The following is a 24,138-nucleotide window of genomic DNA, read 5'->3' on the forward strand; positions in this document are numbered from 1 at the left end:
TATTCAGTAGTATAAACTGTCATATTCTTTATCCTATTTTTTAAAATGTTTAGGTTACAGATTATTTAGCTGGCTGTGTTTTTTTCAAGTTTCTAAAGCATTCCTTATTGTGACTAGTTGATACTGCTTTCATTACAGCATGGAGTTTAGAGAGGTGAATGACCATCAGTAGTGTTGCACTGATATATATGATGAGTCACCCTGGAGATCTTCAGTGCTAGCTTGTTTGGTCAACTTGGTTACATCGGTGTGGAAGTCATACTGATACAAGACATAACTGATATGAAAAGCATAGGTTATATCCGTACATTACTTACGGCCGTGAATTGCCCGGTCATACAATCCTACATCAAGGTTTAACATATAGACTGGAATATGTGGTCTGTCTTGAATACCCCTATTGGTTTTACACTATTGCTGTACATATCCAAACTGAAGGGGAAGTTATCTTTATTAGCATGTGAGAGGGTGGGACTGGCTACTTAGTTTTATGTTTAAGTGTGGAGAAATTGTGCATTTGCTTGGGGTAATTTTCCAACTTTGCACTTCTGGAACGGAGCCTTCCTTGCCGGGAGCATTTGGGCATTAGCTGCCCACGATTTTCCAACTGGCGATTTAAATGGTTGGAAATTCGTGTGCAACGCGCACTCCTGCTGAACAAGCTTCTGCACCATGAGTGCAAAATCGGAAAACTACCTCATGTTGGTTTTCTTCTTCTGTAGGAAGAATCAGGAACAGTGGGCTCAAATTTGGCCACCCCTTTTTTCGGTACACTCAGCAGAGATGCACCGACTTTATGGGCTGAAAACAGCGCCAAAATAATTTCCCCCTATTCTGGCCACTGTGTTGCCACTCCAGGGTTTTGGCGCAGCATGGCCAGTCGATTGGGGGGCGGAGCTAGGGCCCTGCGCAAGAAACAGTGCTGGCAGCTCTGTACATGCGCTTTGGAGTGTGCGCGCATGCGCAGTATCTCCTGCCCTCAGCCTCTGTGTGTGTGATGCAGCGTGGGGCCCGATGCATCCCGCCCCTATCCCCGGGCCGAGTAGCCTGCCACACAGGCCAGCCTGCTGCTTTCCTGGGCTAGAAGGCCACAACAAGCAGGTTGGTGCGGGACCCAAACTGGGGCGGCGGGGATGGGGGGGGGCGAGGGGAGTTTTGATCCCAGGGGGGTGGTGTGATAATTGAGTAGCCAGTAATTTTAATGAGCTTACTCAAGACTTTCCTTAACCCTGTTGATGAAAATACTTTCCTAACTAAGTTAATAGAAAATACTTTCAAATACATCATAATCAATTCTTGAACATTAGATTTGGTGGAATAATTTTGCTTGAATTTTCAAAATATTTAAAAGCATAAAACAAACAGTAAATGTCCTGGCTATATGGTATAAAATAGTTCTATGATGGTGAGTGAGCTTAGGCAGCTGGGAGAACATAAGAATTACGAGCAGGAGGTACTTCTATTTTTTATTTGGATATTTTGAAAAAATTGGAAATATGTTTTGTCTCTTTACTTCTTTTATTTTTGTAGTTTAAGCTTCCATGAATGCTTCTGTTGTATAGTAAATTAACTTTGCCAAGTTTGTCATATGATGTCATATATAGCTGTTTGATCCTATTCACATTCTTTAGTCAAGTCATTAAGTTCTGCTGGCCTCCGATGTCCCTACCTGCGCTGGTTTCTTAACTCTCTGCAAGGGTTTTCTGTGCGGCCACAAGTGGTCACATACGCTGGCCTAAGTAGATTTGGAGTAACTATTAGCTGTCCAAAGTGGCCTAAATGGCCAAAACGGGTGTAGGTGGATGGTAACGCTCCATTTTGAAAAAAAACTAAACTCAACGAAAAAAATCCTAACTAACTCACTTACACTGGCGCAAATTGAATGTGCAAAATTGGGATTTTTAAGATACTCCAGAAAAATCAAGTTGCTCCAAAAAACACAGCGCAACTCCTGGGCCATTTTGAGCCCAGTGTGTGCACCAGGGAGTCAATGAAGTGTTGTAGCTGTCCTGAACTGAGTTGTGGCATATTCTATTTTCTTGGAAGTAGTTGTGATTATGTGGTTAGCATCGGAACTGTTAGTTCATGTACAAGATTTTATGTGTTGTATTTCTAGAAGTCAGGTTTTTAATCACTTCGTATTTCAGGTATTCCTGTGTTAGTACAGTTTTATGTTGGTCCCCCTCCACTGTAAATCATAAAGCCATTGTATAGAAGAAAATGTTGTGAACACGTGATACAATTGAATCATGGTATAAAGGTCATTTCCTGAAGCATGAAATGTTCTCTTTACACTTTGACAAACAGTCTCTTAAATCTTTGGAAACAGTTACGGCTTCTGAGGCATAATTTATTTGATTTTGCAGAGGAGGAATCAATTCAGTTCCTTTACTACCATGGTGAAATGACCTAAGATGGAGGGGAAACTCACCAATGAAATAACCAGATTGTAAATTCCATTGACCATAACTTTTGTATTTGCCGATAATTTGTAAGCCTTTTTAAATAATAAAGAGAAAAAAATGGGATTGACATATGTGAGTGAAAATATTCAAGCAATAAATGAGAATTCAGATGAATATCTAATCATCTGTCCTTAAAAGTTTCAATATATAATGGTAAAGGATAGCTTCATAGCTCCAATAACTTGACACATTTAGAAAGGCTTATCTTTGTTGCAGTGGATTCCTTCTTCTCTGAAGCAAAAGATAGCAGAACTAGCCTCTGCCTTACAGAAACACCTCTTGTCATTCGCAGAATGCCATTGATGGCAGCCAGGAAAAGTATTTAAACCTGACCCTCCTGACTGAAGCGAAAGCATGCCAAGTTTAGCAACATTGGGGATCAAATGGTTGGAATGAAAATAATATAGCTTAAAAAATATAAATATCTTAAATAGCTTTTGTAGATCATAATTCATTGACAGCATGTGCTCTAAAAATTCAGAATTATAGGTGCCCTTTTTGATTTTCATTTTATGCATACAAAAAATAGAATGTTCCTCATTCTTTTAGGGAGGGTACTTTAAATGGAAGATGATCCTTCGCTATGCCCTGGAACTGAAGTGTGAGGCTCCTAACTTTGTGTTAGAATTCAACGGCGCCAAGTTGACATAGCTTAAAGGTCTTGAAAATGAAACGCAGACACAAAGAGCGTCTGTTTTAAATCTTTAACTCTTTTGTTTCCCAGCTGCTGCTCAGATGTAAAATTCCTTGCCATCTACATGGCGAGTTGGCAATCTGGTTTCTTACAATTCTCAGAAATCTGTCTTCTGTTCATGTAACTGCCTCTCCAGTGCATTGTACCATAGTTTATTATAAGGGGTACTATTCAAAGAATCTGAGGTGTTTAATGAAATGTAAATCACTATTTTCACTCATGGTTTCCATTGTACATAACAAAAAGTGACAAACTTAAGCTTAGCTGTGGCTCCTGATCAAGAATTTAGAAAGTTGGGGTGTTGCTGCAATCTTTATTGAGATGGATAAGTAAAAAATCTAGGCTGATTTCTGTGTATCTTATGATCAAAATCTACTTTGAATATTATTGGTCCAGTTTTATCCTCATTGAGTAGTTCTCTTGTATAGTCTTTGGAGGCAGAAATTATGTTTTTTCCCAGTGTAAATGCAACAAGAGACTTAAGAGTAAAATTTATGACTTCACATTGCAGGCACAGAGTTTTGCTACCCAGGTGCAGATATCAGGAATTTACGCACAGAAGTCAGTGGGTCAAAGACTGCTTTATGTCAATCGATCCACAAACTTCAGCTTATCCAAAACTCTGCTGCCCATTTGCTGTTCTGCGCCAAGTCCCGCTCACCCATTAAAAATATAAGAACATAAGAAATAGGAGCAGGAGTAGGCCACACGGCCCCTCGAGCCTGCTCCGCCAGTTAATAAGATCATGGCTGATCATCGACCTCAACTCCACTTTCCTGCCTGATAGCCATATCCCTTGATTCGTCTAGAGTCCAAAAATCTAGCGATCTCAGCCTTGAATATACTCAATGATTCAGTACCCACCACCCTTTGGGGTAGAGAATTCCAAAGATAAACAAGCCTCTGAGTGAAGAAATTCCTCCTCATCTCAGTCTTAATTAACCGACCCCCTATCCTGAGACTATACCCTCGAGTTCTAGACTCTCCAACCAGGGGAAACAACCTCTCAGCATCTACCCTGTCAATCCTCCTCAGAATCCTGTATGTTTCAATGAGATACACCTCTCATTCTTCTAATGTCTAGAGAGTGTAAGTCTAATCCTCAATCTCTCCTCATAGGATAACTTTCTCATATTGGGGATCAATCTAGTGAACCTTTGTTGCAACGCCTCTGTGGCAAGTATATCTTTCCTCACATAAGGAAACCAAAGCTGTGCACAATACTCCAGGTGTGGTCTTACCATAGTCCTGTTTAATTGTAGCAAGACTTACTTGCTCTTGTACTCCAACCCCCTTGCAATAAAGGCCAATATACACCGCGAACTCTCTGGGCCAGAAATTGGTGGACATACCGAGGGGTGGTGCCGGATAAAGGAGTCCCGGATAAGAGAGGTTCAACCTGTATTATGATTTTCTAAGTACCCTGTTACCACTTCTTTAATAATGGATTTCAGCATTTTCCCTACGACTGATGTCAGGCTAACTGGCCCTGTAGTTCCCTGTTTTCTCTCTCCTTCCTTTTTTGAATAGCTGGGTTACATTTGCTACCTTTCAATATGCTGGGACTGTTCTAGAATTGAGAGAATTTTGGAAGATCACAACCAATGCATCCACTATCTCTGTTGCCATCTCTTTTAGAACCCTAGCATGTAGGTCATCAGGTCCAAGGGATTTGTCGGCTTTTAGTCCCATTAGTTTCTCGAGTACTTTTTCTCTATTGATCTTAATTACTTTAAGTTCCTCTTCTTATTAGCCCCTTGGTTCCCCACTATTTTTGGTTTGCTTTTTGTGTCGTCTTCTGTGAAGTTAGACATAAAATATCTGTTTAAGTCCCAGCCATTTCCTTATTCTCCATTATTATTTCTGCTATATCGATCCCTAAGGGACCGATGCTTACTTTTTCTACTCTCTTCCTTTTTACATGCTTACTCGCATATTCTATTTTCTCCCTTTTTATCAATTTTTTGGTCATCCTTTGTTGGTTTCTAAAGCTGTCCCAATCCTCAGGCTTACTGCTATTTTCTGCAACATTATAAGCCTATTTTAATCTAATACTATCCTTAACTTCTTTAGTTAGCCATGGATGAATCATTTTACCTATGGACGACTATACCCCTGCCCTGACTGACCTACATTGGTTCCCAGCCCCCCATAGCCTCAAATTTTAAAATCTCATCCTCATGTTTACATCTATTTGTAGTCTTACACTTCGCTGTCTCTGGAACCTCCTCCAGTCCTGATGAGGCACCTGAATTATGAGGAGAAACTGGAAATATTTGCACTGGAGAAGAGAAAGCTTGGTTGTGATTGCATGGATCTATGCAAGATTGTAAAGGGCAAAGATAAGATAGTCACAGATTGTATAACAAGAGGGCATGGTCTTAAAACTCAAAGAGGGAAAATGAAAACAGTTTACATTTCAGTACTTTATTTAGAAGGTGAAGAATGGACTGCCCTGGTTGGTAGTGGGGCCAGATAGTATCTGCAGATTCATCAGTCGGAGCGACGGGAGTTCATCGAGGAGGCGCGGGAGGTCGGAGGGAGGCCTATAAAAGGCCCATCAATTGGAGCGGCGGGAGTTCGTCGAAGAGGTCAGCTGATGCAGATGCAGGGAGAGAAGGAAAAAAAAAAGTAGAAAGAAATCGAATGGTGATGTCACATCCAAGGGGGTAAGTGATTGGCTGGTGATTGGTGAATAGTTTTTCTTTTTCTTTTCCTTTATCAGTAGGTAACCTTTATCATTGTTGTTGCCAAATTAAGTTAATCTCGGGGTTAAGTCATGGCAGGAGAGCTCGGACACATGCCATGCTCCTCCTTGCTTTGTGGGAACTCAGGGACGCTTCCAGTGTCCCTGACGACTACATGTGCGGGAAGCGTATCCTGCTGCAGCTCCTGACAGACCATATTGCGGCACTGGAGCTGCGGGTAGATTCACTCTGGAGCATCTGCGATGCTGAGGATGCCGTGAATAGCACGTTTAGTGAGTTGGTCAAACCGCAGGTAAAGGTAGGGGATGGGTGACCAGCAGGAAAAGCAGTGGAAGGAAGGTAGTGCAAGGGGTCCCCTGCAGTCATCCCCTTGCAAAACAGATACACCGTTTTGGGTACTATTGGAGGGGATGACTCATCAGGGGAGGGCAGCAGCAGCCAAGTTCATGGCACCGTGGGTGGCTCTGCTGCACAGGAGGGCAGGAAAAAGAGTGGGAGAGCTATAGTGTTAGGGGATTCTATTGTAAGGGGAATAGATAGACGTTTCTGCGCCCGCAATCGAGACTCCAGGATGGTATGTTGCCTCCCTGGTGCAAGGGTCAAGAATGTCTCGGAGCAGCTGCAGGACATTTTGGAGGGGGAAGGTGAACAGCCAGTTGTCGTGGTGCATTTAGGTACCAACGATACAGGTAAAAAACGGGATGAGGTCCTACAAGCTGAATTTAGGGAGCGAGGAGTTAAATTAAAAAGTAGGATCTCAAAGGTAGTAATCTCAGGATGGCTACCAGTGCCACGTGCTAGTCAGAGTATGAATTGCAGGATAGCTCAGATGAATACATGGCTTCAGGAATGGTGCAGCAGAGAGGGATTCAAATTCCTAGGACATTGGAATCGGTTCTGGGGGAGGTGGGACCAGTACAAACCGGACTGTCTGCACCTGGGAAGGACTGGAACCAATGTCCTAGGGGGAGTGTTTGCTAGTGCTGTTGGGGAGGAGTTAAACTAATATGGCAGGGGGATCGGAATCTATGCAGGGACACAGAGGGAAGTAGAATGGGGGCAGAAGCAAAAGATAGAAAGAAGAAAAGTAAAAGTGGAGGGCAGAGAAACCCAAGGCAAAAATCAAAAAGGGCCACATTACAGCAAAATTCTAAAGGGGCAAAGTGTGTTAAAAAGACAAGCCTGAAGGCTCTGTGCCTCAATGCGAGGAATATTCGTAATAAGGTGAAAGAATTAACTGCGCAGGCAGCAATTAACGAATATGATATAATTGGGATTACAGAGACATGGCTCCAGGGTGACCAAGGCTGGGAACTCAACATCCAGGGGTATTCAACATTCAGGAAGGATAGACAGAAAGGAAAAGGAGGTGGGGTAGCGATGCTGGTTAAAGAGGAAATTAACACAATAGTAAGGAAGGACATTAGCTTGAATGATGTGAAATCTGTATAGGTGGAACTGCGGAATACCAAAGGGCAGAAAACGCGAGTGGGAGTTGTGTACAGACCACCAAACAATAGTAGCGAGGTTGGGTACAGCATCAAACAAGAAATTAGGGATGCATGCAATAAAGGTACAGCAGTTATCATGGGCGACTTTAATCTACATATAGATTGGGCTAACCAAACTGGTAGCAATAAGGCAGAGGAGGATTTCCTGGAGTGTATTAGAGATGGTTTTCTAGACCAATATGTCGAAGAACCAACTAGAGGGCCATCCTAGACAGGGTGATATGTAATGAGAAAGGACTAATGAGCAATCTTGTGAGAGGCCCCTTGGGGAAGAGTGACCATAATATGGTAGAATTCTTTATTAAGATGGAAAGTGATACAGTTAATTCAGAGACTAGGGACTTAAACTTAAGGAAAGGTAACTTCAATGGTATGAGACGTGAATTGGCTAGAATAGACTGGTGAATGATACTTGAAGAGTTGCCGGTGGATAGGCAATGGCAAACATTTAAAGACCACATGGATGAACTTCAGCAATTGTACATCCCTGTCTGGAGTAAAAATAAAATGGGGAAGGTGGCTCAACCATGGCTAACAAGGGAAATTAAGGATAGTGTTAAATCCAAGGAAGAGGCATATAAATTGGTCAGAAAAAGCAGGAAACCTGAGGACTGGGAGAAATTTAGAACTCAGCAGAGGAGGACAAAGGGTTGAATTAGGAGGGGGGAAATAGAGTATGAGAGGAAGCTTGCTGACAGCATAAAAACTGACTGCAAAAGCTTCTAGAGATATGTGAAGAGAAAAAAATGAGTGAAGACAAACGTAGGTCCATTGCAGTCAGATTCAGGTGAATTTATAATGGGGAACAAAGAAATGGCAGACAATTTGAACAAATACTTTGATTCTGTCTTCACGAAGGAAGACACAAATAACCTTCCGGAAATACTAGGGGACCGAGGGTCTAGTGAGAAGGAGGAACTGAAGGAAATCCTTATTTGGTGGGAAATTGTGTTCGGGAAATTGATGGGATTGAAGGCCGATAAATCTCCGGGGCCTGATAGTCTGCATCCCAGAGTTAAGGAAATGGCCTCAGAAATAATGGATGCATTGGTGATCATTTTCCAACAGTCTATCGACTCTGGATCAGTTCCTATGGTCTGGAGGGTAGCTAATGTAACACCACTTTTTAAAAAAGGAGGGAATGAGTAAACGGGTAATTATAGACCGGTTAGCCTGACATCAGTAGTGGGGAAAATGTTGGAATGAATTATTAAAGATGAAATAGCAGCGCATTTGGAAAGCAGTGACAGGATTGGTCCAAGTCAGCATGGATTTATGAAAGGGAAATCATGCTTGAAAAATCTTCTAGAATTTTTTGAGGATGTAACGAGTAGAGTGGACAAGAGAGAACCAGTGGATATGGTGTATTTGGAGTTTCAAAATGCTTTTGACAAGGTCCCACACAAGAGATTGGTGTCCAAAATCAAAGCGCATGGTATTGGAGGTAATATACTGACGTGGATAGAGAACTGGTTGGCAGACAGGAAGCAGAGAGTCGGGATAAATGGGTCCTTTTCAGAATGGCAGACAGTGACTAGTGGGGTGCCGCAGGGCTCAGTGCTGGGACCCCAGCTATTTACAACATACATTAATGATTTAGATGAAGGAATTGAGTGTAATATCTCCAAGTTTGCAGATGACACTAAGCTGGGTGGCGGTGTGAGCTGTGCGCGGACGCTAAGAGACTGCAGGGTGACTTGGACAGGTTAGGTGAGTGGGCAAATGCATGGCAGATGCAGTATAATGTCGATAAATATGAGGTTATCCACTTTGGTGGCAAAAACACGAAGGCAGAATATTATCTGAATGGCGGCAGATTAGGAAAAGGGGAGGTGCAACGAGACCTGGGTGTCATGGTACATCAGTCATTGAAAGTTGGCATGCAGGTATAGCAGGCGGTGAAGAAGGCAAATGGTATGTTGGCTAGGGGATTTGAGTACAGGAGCAGGGAGGTTCTAGATAACCTGACGGGACTTCAAACCAAATAAATCCCAAAGCATTGATGTTATCTATCTCAAACTGTTTAGAGATACTAGCAAAGAGATTTGCGAGGCACTGACGATCAGCATGATGATGTCAAATTTAAAACCATCTACTGCAGTGCCCATCTTCGAAGAGGTTGATAAAACAGACATAGGCAGCCATAGATCCATTAGCCTTACTTCAATCCCATGTAAAATAATTGAATGAATTATCAGGGGTAAACGTGAGGATTATCTCAACATCAATCTGGTAAACAGCAGTCAACATGGTGTTAAATGAGGAAGATGCTGCCTGACTAACCTCTCTGAACTTTTTGAGGAAGTGGCAACCCAGGTATTGGGATCACCGCTGTTTCTAATTTACATCAATAAGTTGCATTCATAAACTCGGTTCAACTTGGGTCAAATTTCCAGGTGACATCAAAATGGAATCAGAAATTACAAAATGAACTAAACAAGGGGGCCGAAATTGGTGGACTTACCATCTGCTGCCGCCGAGTTTTCTCGGAGGTCTCCCTGGTTTCTGGGCGCTCTCCCCTCCGAGCGAGTTTGGTGGAGTCTTCCTGCCGGCAGGGAGCGAGAACCTCTGGGTACCGTCCGCTGGCATGCGCCGGCGTGCAACACCCACAAGAGTCCTCCCGCCCGCTGCGTTGCCAGTTTGGTCCGGGCGGTCCCCTGCCCCAGCAGAGGAAAATACTGCCGCGTGGAGGCAGGTCTTATCTCAATGGTAAGGATGAAGACCTCCAAAAAAAGGTTAGTCCACTTTTTTTCTTAATTTTTTTTGCTGGGATTTAGGTGGATGGGGTTCCCTGAAGAATTTCTGGTGGGGGGTTTTTTATGTTTTGAAAATGTTTTATTTTATTAGTTCCCCCCTCCCTGGGCCTGACTCAATCCTCGGCGGTACTTTGCCGAGGATTGCATTTGCCACTGAGAATGGGAGCTGCCGCTCAGAATTGACGTGCAAGGCCCATTTTTGCCACCGGGCAGTCTTCCCAGATTTTTTTCATGAAACCTCTGCCCAAAGTACCGTCAGGATCTTAGCAGTCCTTTGGACAGTACTTAGGATGATGATTTGGGTGGAACTTAGCTTTCACCAATTTCGGGCCCAAGATATGTGAGTGGGGCAAATAATGGCAGATGATATTTAATACAGACAGGTGGAACTTATTACAATAGGAAGCAATAATAGGTGTTATTTACCTCACCCTTAATCCACCATGTATTCCTCCCCACTCCCACTTGTTCCCCAGGGATAAATTTTGACAATCTGGAGATTCCTTCACCTGCAAACAGTTTCTCTCCTTCCCTTCCTTTCTGTTTCCTTTAACAAGACCTTGTTCTCTTTTAAAACTTCAACTAATCTTTAAAAAAAAATCAAATTAGCAAGAGGACAGAATCTTCACCTCTCTTCATATCTCTCTCTTCCCCCCACCCCCCCGCTTCCCCCCAAATATCACATATTAGAAATTAGAATATCTATCTTGACCAGTGTAAGCCATTAACAGTATCCTTTTCTAACTCTCAAAAATACAGGTAGAAATAGTTAATCGGCTTCAAAATTCAACCGAATAGTGAAAAGGAAATTGAGCGCAAAATTCGCAGACAAATTAGGCACATTGCATCACAATAGAATAATAATTGTCGGAGATTTAATGATCCAAAAATAGTCTGGGTTGGGGAAAATGTCTGCATTGAAAGAGGGGAGTGTGTTCAAGCCAGTTTCTTCAGTCAATATCTTGCAACTCCAACAGGAAGGAAGCATTGCTTGGACTTGCTTCTGGATAGTGAAACGGAGTATGTGGCAACCAAAATGTAGAGGAGCATTTAGGAAGAATAACCACAATATATTTAGATCCAACATAAAATTAGAGAAGGAAAAGAAACGTTGAGGACAAGGATACTTGACTTGAAAAAATGTTTCTCTGCCGTGTAACATTTATGATTCTAAAGCTACATGTTTGGTCCATATTTGGCATATTCGAGTAGATTCAGCACTCCCTGAGGGCATGCTGCATTTGGCAGGAGCACAGTCATAGATATTGCTACAACATTGTAGCCCTCATTCCCCAACCCTCACTGCCTTCAAGCGTAGCTCCCAGCTGGAAGTACAAGAGCACTGAATGCCCTATTAACTCATATACTGAAGTTGTGCAAACAAATTATGTCTAGCTGTGAATGTGTGTATTGGCTTTAATCTTCAGTTTTACTCATTTAGCATTCTTGAAAACTTCACAATTCCCAGTACTCTGAAGGACATCACAAAGATTAGCCATGATAATGGTCTGGCAAATCGCATTGTCGATATCATAGCACATGTATTCTGCCTGTCAGAAACTGAGATGTTAAACAGCTGTTAGCATCTGCTTTTTTTGGCCTCTCCCCATTGCCAATATTTATGGTATGCTTGACCTTCAACTGAACCTCACATAGTCAGCATAAAGAATGTAGACATTTACTCGTGAATGACAATTTTTTCCATCTAGTTTTAGTACTAATTGCCTTATGAAATATACTGCAAAATCTTTGGCTGGTTGATTTTTTTAATGTTTTCCACAGGTTGAATTTGTATATAAAAGTCTTGAATTAAACAAAGAAATTAAGGGCGAAAAATTCGGCTCTGTAGCTTCCAATTTTTCAGCACTACGGGTGTCGTTTTGTGCCAAAAATGGCGTCCACACCGTGCGTGCACACTTCTGGTGAGAGCAGCCATTAGGAGCATGCGCCGGATGTATGCAGAGTGCTCAGATCGTGACGTCAGTCAGCGTGCAAAGCTGATTTGACGTCAACGATGGATCTAATAATTGGTGAGGAAGGGGAGAAGGGCTCTCAGCAGGAGGCCTTACCCACCTCAGATTTTCCGAGAGCAATCCTTTACTTCAACTGAACCAGGGGCAGTATGTAAGGGATCTGCGCTTTACGAAGGAGATGCTCACAGAACTCTGCCACCTCTTGCAACCAGACGCGCAGACTCACACCAGGGCAAGGACAGCGCTCCAAAGCTTGTGAAGGTGACCATGGTCTTGAACTTTGCCAGGATCCACCTCGGCTGGAGGAGGCAACATATGTAACATCTCACAGTTTGCCGTCCTCTGCTGGTGGCAGAGAGGTGGCAGATGCTCTTTAGGCCAGGAGAGGTGACTTCATTGTCTTCTCTCTAAACAGAGAGAAGCAGGCAGAGCATGCATGTGGCTTTGCCAGGATAGCAGGCTTCCCCATGGTGCAGGATGCCATTGACTGCATGCCCGTGGCTTTGCGGGCACCACATCTAAATGCTGAGATGTGCCACAACCACAAAGGTTTCCGCTCGCTGATTGTGCAGTTGGTGTGCGCCCGGGCAGAAAGGTCTGCTGTCTGGGTTGATGGTGAATGCCCAGTATCCTGGCAGCAGTCATGATGCTTTTATTTTGTGCCAGTCTACTGTTCCCTCAATCGTTGAGCCACCATGTCAAACCAGAGACTGGCTGCTGGGCGAAGTGCAATCCTTTGACCACCTGGCTCGTGACTCCACTCTGCAACCCAACCACACGTGGCCAGCATGTATATAATGAGAGCCATGCTGCCACACAAAACATTATAGAGCAGACCATTGGGGTGCTGAAGCAACGGTTACGCAGCCTGGACCACTCTGAAGGAGCCCTCCAGTACTCACCAGAGAGTGTCTCAAGATTCGTTGTGATCTGTTGCACAACCTCGCCATCATGAGAACACAGTGCTTGCCACCAAGCATACGGTGACCAGCTGAGGAGGTGGAAGAAGTGAAAGAGGAGGAGGAGGAAGCGGAAGGGAGGAGGCAACCCAGACAGTCCCTTTCTGCCCGGGCTGACCATGATCGACTCATCTGACTGCGGTTCCAGTGAACGCAAACCCAATTCAACATTCATCAATAGTCCCACAACTGAGCATCCCTCTGATACGGACCATAACAACGTCCTCCAGTACACAATGCTGAAATGGAAGCCACCACAAAACAAAAACATTTAAAACCAACTTTATACAACAATCCATCAAATATTACATAGAAAAGTCACCCTTGTCCCTTCCCTTAGTGTCTGTCTTCCGTGTGCCTTCGCCTGCCATAGTGCTTCTACGAAGTGCTACCCCAGTGACTGCAGCATGGCTGGTGGAAGGCTGCTGACTTTCAGTTGAGGAGACTGCAGATGGCCTTGCAGGATGACCTCGAGCAACTGTGGGCCTAGGAGGCCTGGCTGTAGACTGCACCAACTCGACATGGGTGGCAGCAGTCTAGTCTGGCTGACTGACAGGCAACAGCAAGGGCAGGAGTGGCAGTGGTGGGAGGAGGAATGCTGTCATCCTGAGATAGGATAGCAGGTTTGTGGTTCACTGAGCCACTGCCAGTCCCCCGGGATGCGCCTCAGCAATCCTAGTAATTGTTGAAGGGCAGATTGCTGGACTGTTGTGAGACCCTGCAAGCCCCTTTCCACACTGATAAATGCAGGATGGCAGCAGTATAAGCTTGCATGACAGAATTCTGAGCTTCCACTGCAGCACTCAGACGTTGGGTCGCTTCTGCCTGTGCTGAATGGAAGCTGAGCCATCGGCCATTAGACCCTGCAGCGAGGTTGGGTTCACAAGTGCACTGATGGAGTTGCCCATCAATTCCATGTTGGAAAAAGTGGGCTCCAAACTCTGTGCAAAGCCCTGTACAAGGTTGGTACAGAACTCCTCCATGCTCCTAGACATTACACTCGAGACTTTCTGGCAGGTCTGCCAATGCACTAAGCATTTCAGTGTGCATACCCATCAGTTTTCTTCTGTAGGCCGCCCCATCGAAGTCCTCATCTGAGTCCTCTGCAACAGAATTCATGTGCGGCCTCATCCTCCAGGGAGCTGGCACCTGCTCTACCCTTTCCCCCTGCAGGCCACTCATGTCCGGTGTCTCATCATGTGCAGATCCCATGTGGAACCTGTCCTCTAAAGTATGTTGAGTATCAGTATCTGAGCTGGTGGCTGAGAGTGTGAAATCGAGTGACATCGTAGCCAGAATTTCCCGAGGAAAATGGGTGGTTTTGGAACGTGAGGGCAGTTAAATTGGGATTCGCTGCCTGGAACCCGCCCACTTCCTGTTTTGACAGAGGGGGCAGGGGTGGGGAACCAACCCTCTCCCAGGGTCGGTACCTTTATTTAAATATTTTAATGAGGCAGCCTCTTTTTTCACCTCCATTTTGAATTCAACTGCCCGTGGATGGGTTTCACACAATTCGGGAAACCCAACAGTTAAACCGAGGTGGGGACTGCTGGATCCAGGAGATAAGTGGCTTTATACCGACCTGGATCCAGAGTCCCGACCATACTCACCCCCCGCGATCGGAGACGCCACCATGAGGCATCCGATCTCCATCATGAGGCCTCCCTGCCCCCCACCACCCCCCGACCCCACTGATGATGCTGAGGCTGGCCACAATCCTCCGGTGGCCGGCCCCAATCCTTTCATCCCTTCCCCCCCCCCCCCAACCCGCAGATCCTTCGGCAAACCCCCTCCCAATCCCCAACCCCCTTCTGATCCTCCAGCTAACCGCGCCCCTGCCCCTCACAGGTCCCTGCCCATGCCGATCCCCGACCATACCGGCCCCGGACTGACCCCTCACACCTGAGGCCTACCCGCCCGCAGCCAGCCAGCCTCTCAATCTGCCTGGCTGCGGGCAGGAATCTGAGGCCTCACATTCAAATCAGGCCCTGCCATTAAATTTGGCGGGGCCTGTGGGAAATTCGGCCTCCAAGGTTTCCCACCCATCTCGGAGGCCCCAACTTGCCTACTTTGAGAAACTTCTGGCTTGTGTCTTCATGATCATTTTCTCCCAGCTTCACCAATGGTGCCTGGCCATATGGCAGTTCCTAGCTATCTGAAAGGAGAAAGCCACAAGGGTAAGGTTGTAGTGATGAGAGCGGGGGAAGGCAGTAGGTGCATGCTTACACCCTCTGCAGCTTGTAATTCAGAAGAAATAGTGGGATGAGGAGGAAGCGGGATGTGAGAAGCAGGATTATGTATGAGTATACCATCATGTTGGATAACTTCAGATCCACCACTGGCCACGGGCTCAGCAATTGCCCTGCCAGCACTGTCGTCTCCAGCGATGTGAGATTATGTGGGCGTGCCTGTGCCTCTTCGAGTAGCCAGTGCTAGCTCTGATTGTGAGTAATCTTGTTCTGCAAGAGAAAGGGAAGTGTGTCAGTGAGTGTGGTGCAATGTGTTTGGCTGATGTACATATCATGGTTGAATAGCTGATAGTGTGTGCAAGCTGTGAGATTTGGGTGCGAGATCGCCCTGTGCCCCTATGGAAATAGGACCTCTCTCCTCCTCTCCACTTCCTGCACCAAGGCCTCCAGTGCTGCATCAGAGAACCTTGGTGCCCACTCTCCTCTGTTGTGACATTTGCAGATGCAGTGCTGGAGTCTGGATCATCTACACTGTTGCTAACATCAAATCTCAAAATCCTATTGTGCAGCTGCCCAAGTGGATCGTCGTACAGTGACCTCATGTCATAACATGGATGTGTGCCAGTTGCCTGAAAGCTAGTCCAATACATCAAAAGCCAGCTCAGCTGTTGTGCCAGAGCAGCATATTGCTTTTGTCGTAATGTGAAACTCACAGGTAAAGAGAAGGGTATGTTTAGTGCCAGGATGACAGCAGTTATTAGAGTTAACTGTGCCAAGGTTCACCAAAGACTGATCCATATTACATTCTTTCCAAGTTAAGCTTTGTATAAAGTAGTCCTTAAAATTTCCATACATGGTTGTTGAGCAATAGCAGTTTTATGACATTAAATGGGAAGGATTTTTTAATATCGCTGTTTGATTCGCGTTGTGCAAATAATGATTTGAGTATTTTGGCACAATTTCTTAGAGTTGTGTGGCTGACCTGAGGAATTCATGATATGCCTTTATTAGCGTAGATTTATTATTAACTAATATATTTTCACAAGGGAGAGAAAAGCTGAAATAAAAACATATTTTCAGTTAGAACACATTTTATCATTCTGCATTGGTAAACTGGTAACAAGATAGTGGGCCGTAAATTGTGGCCTCTCCGGGTGCGACGATGTGCACATGTGCCCAAAGAGACCCCGTGACTTCCGGGCTTAGGCGCACGAAGCGCATGCACCTAAACCCGGCACTTGTGATCTGTCAAAAGAAAAGGACCTTCACGGGCAGAGATTTGGGCTATTTGCTCATGTCTTTAAAACTCTTACACCTGGTAAAAGCGGGCGTAAAGCTTTTAAAAGATTTTTAAAATATATTTAAATCCTGTCTATGAAGGTAAGTTTATTTTTAACACTTAAAAAAAAAAATTACATTTCAAAAAAATACATTTTTCTCTGAAACATTTGATTTAATTCAATTTTTATTCATTTAAAAAAAGTGTAAAGTTTTTTTTATTAATGTTTGTGTTTTCTTTGTTTTTAGGGTTATTGCCATTCATAGTATTGGGAGCTTGGAGCTCCCATTATTATCAATGAGAATACTACATTTTCATTGGTGGTCCAGACCCACGTGATCACAGGAAACGCATACGCCCATGGGGATGTGTGGACCTCTGCGCTAGGCTGCACAGCTGGGCCTGGGACCCAAAGTCTACATTGTTGTGGGACCACCAGATATTTTCAGGGGTGGGGGGAGGGGGGAGCGGTTTGTGGTCAGAGGCATCCGCCCGCGGGAAACCTCCGACTGCAATATTTGGTCCAATATTTCGAAGTCAAGGATCGTTAATCTATCGTAGTAATGAATGTTGTTTAACCACTAAATATAATTCACAAGGATCTTAGTATGATTAATATTAAAATGATTATTTTAAATTAAATCTTGCTCTCCAAGGGCTATACATTCTCTCAGCAGGATTGTTGAAGAATTTGTGTTCAAGCCAGATGAGCCAGTTTGTGCAATGTTGCCTCACGGGTAGCGTTCCAGTTTTTGAAATTGAAGCGCATATAGTTGTGACTGGGACAGTCAGACTCATCGTACCAGTTATTAACTCCCTGCAGGAGTCGTGTGGGTGAGGACTCGGACGGATGGATAACCAGCCCTGAGATATGATAGTATAACCAAGAGCCATAACAAGGAAAACCCCCTGTGTGAACAAGATACTGTAATCTTACAGGAGCCTCCATGTGCACTTCTTCAATTGCTGCGAAAGGCAGACTGATTAATATTTTGGTGAGACAAGGCCAAGTAAGAATTGTATCATGTGACTAGCTGTTGGACAAGAGACCTGGGTGTCATGGTTCATCAGTCATTGAAAGTTGGCATACAGGTACAGCAGGCGGTGAAGAAGGCAAATAGTATGTTGCAATTCATAGCTAGGTGATTTGAGTATAGGAGCAGGGAGGTCTTACTGCAGTTGTACAGGGCCTTGGTGAGGCCTCACCTGGAATATTGTATTCAGTTTTGGTCTCCTAATCTGAGGAAGGACGTTCTTGCTAATGAGGGAGTGCAGCGAAGGTTCAACAGACTGATTCCTGGGATGGCAGGACTGACATATGAGGAGAGACTGGATCAACTGGGCCTTTATACATTGGAGTTTAGAAGAATGAGAGGGGATCTCATAGAAACATATAAGATTCTGATGGGACGAGACAGGTTAGATGCGGGTAGAATGTTCCCAATGTTGGGGAAGTCCAGAACCAGGGGACACAGTCTTAGGATAAGGGATAGGCCATTTAGGACTGAGATGAGGAGAAACTTCTTCACTCAGAGAGTTGTTAACCTGTGGAATTCCCTACCGCAGAGAGTTGTTGATGCCAGTTCATTGGATATATTCAAGAGGGAGTTAGATGTGGCCCTTACGGCTAAGGGGATCAAGGGGTATGGAGAGAAAGCAGGAAAGGGATACTGAGGCAATGATCAGCCATGATCTTATTGAATGGTGGTGCAGGCCTGAAGGGCAGAATGGCCTACTCCTGCACCTATTTTCTATGTTTCTATTAAAGGTAAACTCCTGGTGGTTCCCACATGCAGGAAAGAATGGTGGTGCTGAATCCCTGAGAGTATCTAGCGCAGACAGATAGGTTTCTGATGGACAGTTTTACCTGTAATGACACAGAGGGGAACTGGTGTCCAAACACTTAATGCATTTGTCCAATATTCCTTCATCTAGCAGAGTTGTTGTCCCATTTGTTTCGAATGCGTAAATGGCCCCACTAAAACAGCAAGAAGCAAAATTTCAGTTAAAAGCATTTGTATTCACAGTATAATTCCAGGGCCTATACGTTCAACACTTTAAGCTGGAACTCGTTCCCATTTGCCACTGCCTGTTAGTCAATGGGTTGCAGTTTTCTAAGAGTGCCCAGGTCTCAAAGGTAGGAAAATTTAAAGTAACCCAACTCATCCCATCGGTTACATCTGTTAAACAAGTTGAATATAGCGCTGGAGGTCAGAATCCCTGGTTGTAAGGGAGCTACATCTCGACAGTGGGAATTGTGTGTACAGTGAATGGAGCAGAATGTTAAAAAGAAAAGCAGCTAGATCATCTAAATGGTGCTAATATTTTCCCAACATAGATATTTATTATTCAAATAAATGAGAGAAATGTAAAATCTTTTTGATGAACTCTTCTAATTTATTCGCAGTCAATGATGAAGAAAGGGAGTCACTTCCCTCGTTAGAGCAGCCTGGCTGGTATTCACAAGGGAACTGGAGCCATCTTAATGAACTACTGAAAAAGATAACAGGAAAACCAGAGCCAAAGGTACGCTGAGTGTTTATAGTATATAAGTTAGACTAATAAAAGTAAAATATTCACTGCAGCCTTTTTTACTCCTCGATACTTCTTAACCTTTCCAAGATTTTCCTCACAGGAGATAAAACTCATAAAGGTGTAAGTACAAAAGCAAGATGACTATTTGACATAATAAAATTTCACTAAAAATAGATCAGAACTGTGGAAAATCTGGATATTGTCTTGATAAGATTTACAATTATCATTGTCTGTCTGCAAATACATGAATCCATTTTTATTTTCTGTCTATTCAACTTGTTTTGTTATAAATGAGTGTTCCTTCTTCAGGGCTGCTCATAGCAACTGCAAAAGAAAGGTGTGTGAAGCGATTTAAAATGTATTTTTATTGCTAGCTGATCTCCTGTGATGTTGCTCATGGGTTATTCAAGATCCAGAATGGGGTTGTGATCTTTTATCATGGTCAGGGAGTATAGGATTAAAAATAATTAAAACCAGGTTATAGCAAGAGAAATAGAGGTTTGTTGAGGTTTTGCTTTTGGTGACTATTAACTTCAAACCAACTCGAATAACCCATGAGATCAGAGAAAATGTTTTTTTTCAGTAGTTACAGAATCAGTTCCACACAATCGCGAATTGCATTTCCTCCCCAGAATACTCAACACGATCCACAAGGAGAATTGATATTAGCAGATTAAACACTACCTGTTGGGAAAATATACACTGCCTCCTTTACCATGGGTCTCACCTATTAAATAGTGCCTGGGGCACTCAAAACAGTGATGGCAAGTGTTCTAAAAGACTTGTCCAGCAATTGGAATCTTTACCGTATATTTAAAATATGCAAACCTTCTACACAAAGGCAAATTTTATTAGGGTGAAGACTGAAAGCACAAATTATTGCTAAATCAGCTGGGGATTCCAAGGCTGGTTCCGATCCCTCGATCCATTCTAAATCTAATCTGAGATTAGGATGCTCCAATGAGTTGGGTGGGTTACTCCAATCTCAGCAAAATATTTATTTGTTAGCTGGGTAGTTGACAAGGTAACTAGAGGGGGAAGAGAAACACATACAAGTGGCTCTTGATCGTGAGTGATTTATTCTTAGCTGCACTATCACTAAAGATTCAGAATATTATCAGTTCTTTGAATACTTATCCAAGTTTTGTACAATCAATACCATTAACATAGGTAAAGCAACGCTAAACCTCTTGGTTTACTTCAAATTGAAGTAGATAATTTTAGTGGATAAGGTTTTGGTATGGCCCTGCTCAGACTGAGTTCTGACTTGCTTTCAATATTTAAAAAGGTGTATTAGCTCAGTAAACTTCAATTTGCAGCCAGAAAAGTTTGTGTTGCAGCCAAAAGTCTCTATCATCACAGTATAAGTCACACAGTACAGTAACAGTGCATAATGAGTCAGCTGGTACATTGACAGTGCAGCGTATACTGAGTGCTAATGTTTGTTCTTCAGCTATAATTGCCCAATCCTAGTTGCCCTGAGAAAGTGGGTTCTAAACTGCTGCAGTCCTTGTGGTGATGTTTTTCTTTCAGTGGTGTTAGGTAGGGAATTCCAGGATTGTGTATGACTTGAAAGGTAACTTGGAGATGATGCTGTGCCCACAACATTGCTGCTCTTGCTCTTCTTGGTGGTAGAAGTCGCAGGGGAGGGAGGTGCTGTCACAGTAACCTTGGTGAGTTGCTGCAGTGAATCCTGCAGATTGTGACATACTGCAACCACAGTGCTCTGGTGAAGGAGTGGTGGATATTGAGTCCAGTGGCAGAAACACCAGTGAACTGTTCTGTCCTGAATGGTGTAGAGTGTTGTGGCTGTGTCCATCCAGGTAAGTGGTGATAATTCCATCACACTCCAGACTAAAGCCTTGTAGATGGTGGGGAGGCTTTAAAGGGGCAGGAGATGAGCCACTCATCTCTAAGTACTAGGCTCTGTCTGTTCTTGTAGCTACGGTATTCACATGGCTGGTCCAGTTCAGCTTCTGGTCACTAATGGTGGTCGCAGGCCGTTAATGGTGGTAGACTCAGCAATGGTGGTGCCATTGAAAAGGGACTCTAACTCCCTCTACCTGGTAGTGTAGTTAAATTAGAGATTGCCATTCTTGCTTGATTCCCACCCATCACCATATTGCCTCTAGAGTTTTCATGGGCAGCTAAGGCACTTACCTGAATCAGTAGAAGCTTTAAGAATCCACATAAATTGGGGTCCAAGGACATCCAAAGGACCTTGATGCAATTTTAAATGGCCTAATGTGCCATGGATGCTCTGCTCAGTAAAACCTGGTGGGCACGAAGAAGAGTCCCAATAAGGTTTTTCAGTTATATTTGTGGAGCACAGCAAGAGCAGAGTGCAATCTCTGGGCTCTACAAGAATAATGTGGGTCACTACCACTCTGAACTCCTGCAATCATAACCACGTCCAACCCCCCGCCCCTGCCCCCCCAGACTGGATGTTATTAACAGCCTGAATAACAGCAGATTCTAACCCCTGCAGTCACTTGTGAACTCGCTGGTGTTTCAACAGGGTGGATGACCGAGTGAATCCCTTCCCACACTCAAAGCAGGTGAATGGCCTCTCCCCAGTGTGAACTCGCTGCTTGGCTGGTCTCCAGTCGTCTTGATTAATCTTTGCCACTGGACCAAGACCTAGCTCTATCAAGCCCATGTGGTGCCTGGTGTGCAACGGCCACCAAATGTTACAAAAATACATGCACAGGCATCTTCCACCCTTCAATATGTAATTCGGGACCTGGAATATTAGGTCCTTCATTGAAACACCTGTGAACTCATCCCTTTTTGGTTTAGGAGCAAGTCATCCTCGATATGAGGAACCGCCTAAGAAGAAGAAAAGATGTCAAGGGCAGCTATGCTCACCTCTCCTCTGACATTCGGCTTTTGTGTTCTTGTCTGGATCAAAACTATGAGGAGGTCTGGAGCCAAGTAGTTCTGGCTGAACCTGAACTGAGCATCGGTGAGCAGGTTCATGAGTAGGTGTGACTTCATGATGGCTCCTTCCATCACTTTACTGATGATTGGGAGGAGGCTGAAAGGGGAGTAATTGGCTGGGTTAGATTTGTCCTGTTTTTTTGAGTAGAACAACTTGGCTAAAGGAGCAGCTAGCAGTGATACACAGGTCATCTTCACTACAGCCAGGATGTTGTCAAGACCCACTGTTTGAACGGCCATCTTTCCAATTAATCTGGGCTAGATTCCCTTCTATTGCACACATCTAGTCTATGATTGTACCTCATTTGCTTTATTTGTTTTCAATGTGAGCCTATTAAAGTTTTATTCACTATTTCCTAAATATTCTTCTACTTTAAAGGCATTTACTCTGCTTCATTACCCAGAGCTAGATCCAGCGCTGCTACGTCCCGCATAATTATAACTCTAAATTGCCAAAAATCTTATCCTCAATTTCTTTCCAATTATTTGAAGTGGTTTATAATGTACTTCCAAAATGTTAACACAACTCTTATTTTTTTTAACTCAACCCAGACAGACTGTGACTGAGCACCACTATTATTTAATAACTTTCCTTTCTATGGGTGAAATTAGGCCCCTGAATTTCAGCAGAGCCAGCAATACTCCCAACCTAAATCAGTTGGGGATTGCACCTTGATCACAGGGACAATGTTTAGGACCCAGATACACCATGTCCCAGCCTAGGACGTGAGTTTGTGTTGGGGCCTGTTTGGGGCTGAACCTCCCATCTGCCTCAAACAAGGCCAATGATATTATAGGGGACGGGGTCAGGAGAAGGAATCCACACACGTGGAATTTCCTTGGCCCTGATCTCTCTGATTCCCATTGACTTGGACATTTTTTATCTTCAGCCCCCTTAAAAGGGGCATATTTAAAAATTTCTTCCTGGCTGATGGCACCAGCTGTTCATTGAGCAGTTTTTTAGTGCCACATTTCCCGACCCCGCCTTTCCTCCGGCAAATGCCCAAGATACACCCATAGTGGCAGTGACGCCACTTCCATACAAGTGTATCCCTGACCCTGGGTACTCTGGTGAGAGCATTGGCACCTACTCAACCACATTTGCATTAGCTTAGCCGGGCCAGGGTTTTCAACCCATGGGTCTTTAATTGGTAAGGCCACTGCTCCTCCTTTTTTCACTTTTCTATCTCTCCTGAAAATTTGGCCCTCTATTCTTACCAGTGCCTCTAGTTCTCTGACTTTCTTTCTAATGCTTTGCCTATTCAAATATAAACACTGCAACCCTGGCGCATTCATACACTTCATTACCCTGTTCTCTTTTTTTCCTTATTCTTTTCTTCACTGTCCATCTCCTTAATCTCTCTCCGATCAGCTCTAAGGTAGATCGCTCCATATTCTCCTTCGCTCCAAGCTAACCACTTTAGATTGCTTTGTCTTTTCACTATACTTATTCTAAACCCCTCGTGCATTTTAAGATTTGCCTCTTCCTCCTGCACTATTTATCCTCTCTGCAAGGACACTTGTGCAAGTCAGCTTAATGTATCCCATCCCATCGATAATGATTTTCCATGCTTTTTCCCAGTGCTTTATAAATCTGAAATCCTCTTTCTGTACCAACTGTCAAACCATGCATTGTTGTATCTAAACTCCTTCTCCCGAACTGGCCTAGCACATGGCCAAACTCCACTGGCTCAGTTGTCTTCTAAACCTTTCTGGCCTCCTGCAACTCGACTGCCCCCAGCTTGTACAATCTACTTAAATCCACTCAAAATACAGATTCAGCACAATCAAACAATTCATACAAGTACCAGTTTCATACAACTATTCATCAACATCCCACTCAGCCACTGTAGTTTCACATTTAACTAATAGGCAGCTTGTCAGTCAGGCAGAGCTTGCTAAACCTTAATTCCAAGTATTGGGAAATGTGGCAGAATCAACTTCATTGTCATTATTGTGTTCCTAACACACATGAGACTGCACGCAGGGAGGTTAAAGTAACAGTGACCTCAGTCTTTATTAAGACACTCCACTGTATATAAGCCCTCCTTAGGGGCTGTCTTATATACAGTGCTCCCAAGGGATGCTGAGATCTCTTGGGACTTCAGGGGACGCGCTTCCTGGTGGTG

At 44.0% G+C, this 24,138-nt stretch overlaps 1 protein-coding gene across 1 annotated transcript in view; it reads left to right on the plus strand.

Annotated features, from left to right (window-relative positions):
• Nucleotides 1–24,138, plus strand: part of nt5dc1 (5'-nucleotidase domain containing 1) — a 796,921-nt gene that overhangs the window by 678,927 nt on the left and 93,856 nt on the right. Inside the window, exon 9 of the mRNA XM_070885335.1 lies at nucleotides 18,942–19,060. Within this exon, the coding sequence (XP_070741436.1) occupies nucleotides 18,942–19,060 (119 nt within the window). The remainder of the gene's footprint in view (nucleotides 1–18,941; nucleotides 19,061–24,138) is intronic.

The sequence above is a fragment of the Pristiophorus japonicus genome, chromosome 7, assembly GCF_044704955.1.
Source record: "Pristiophorus japonicus isolate sPriJap1 chromosome 7, sPriJap1.hap1, whole genome shotgun sequence".
Classification (NCBI taxonomy): domain Eukaryota; kingdom Metazoa; phylum Chordata; class Chondrichthyes; family Pristiophoridae; genus Pristiophorus; species Pristiophorus japonicus.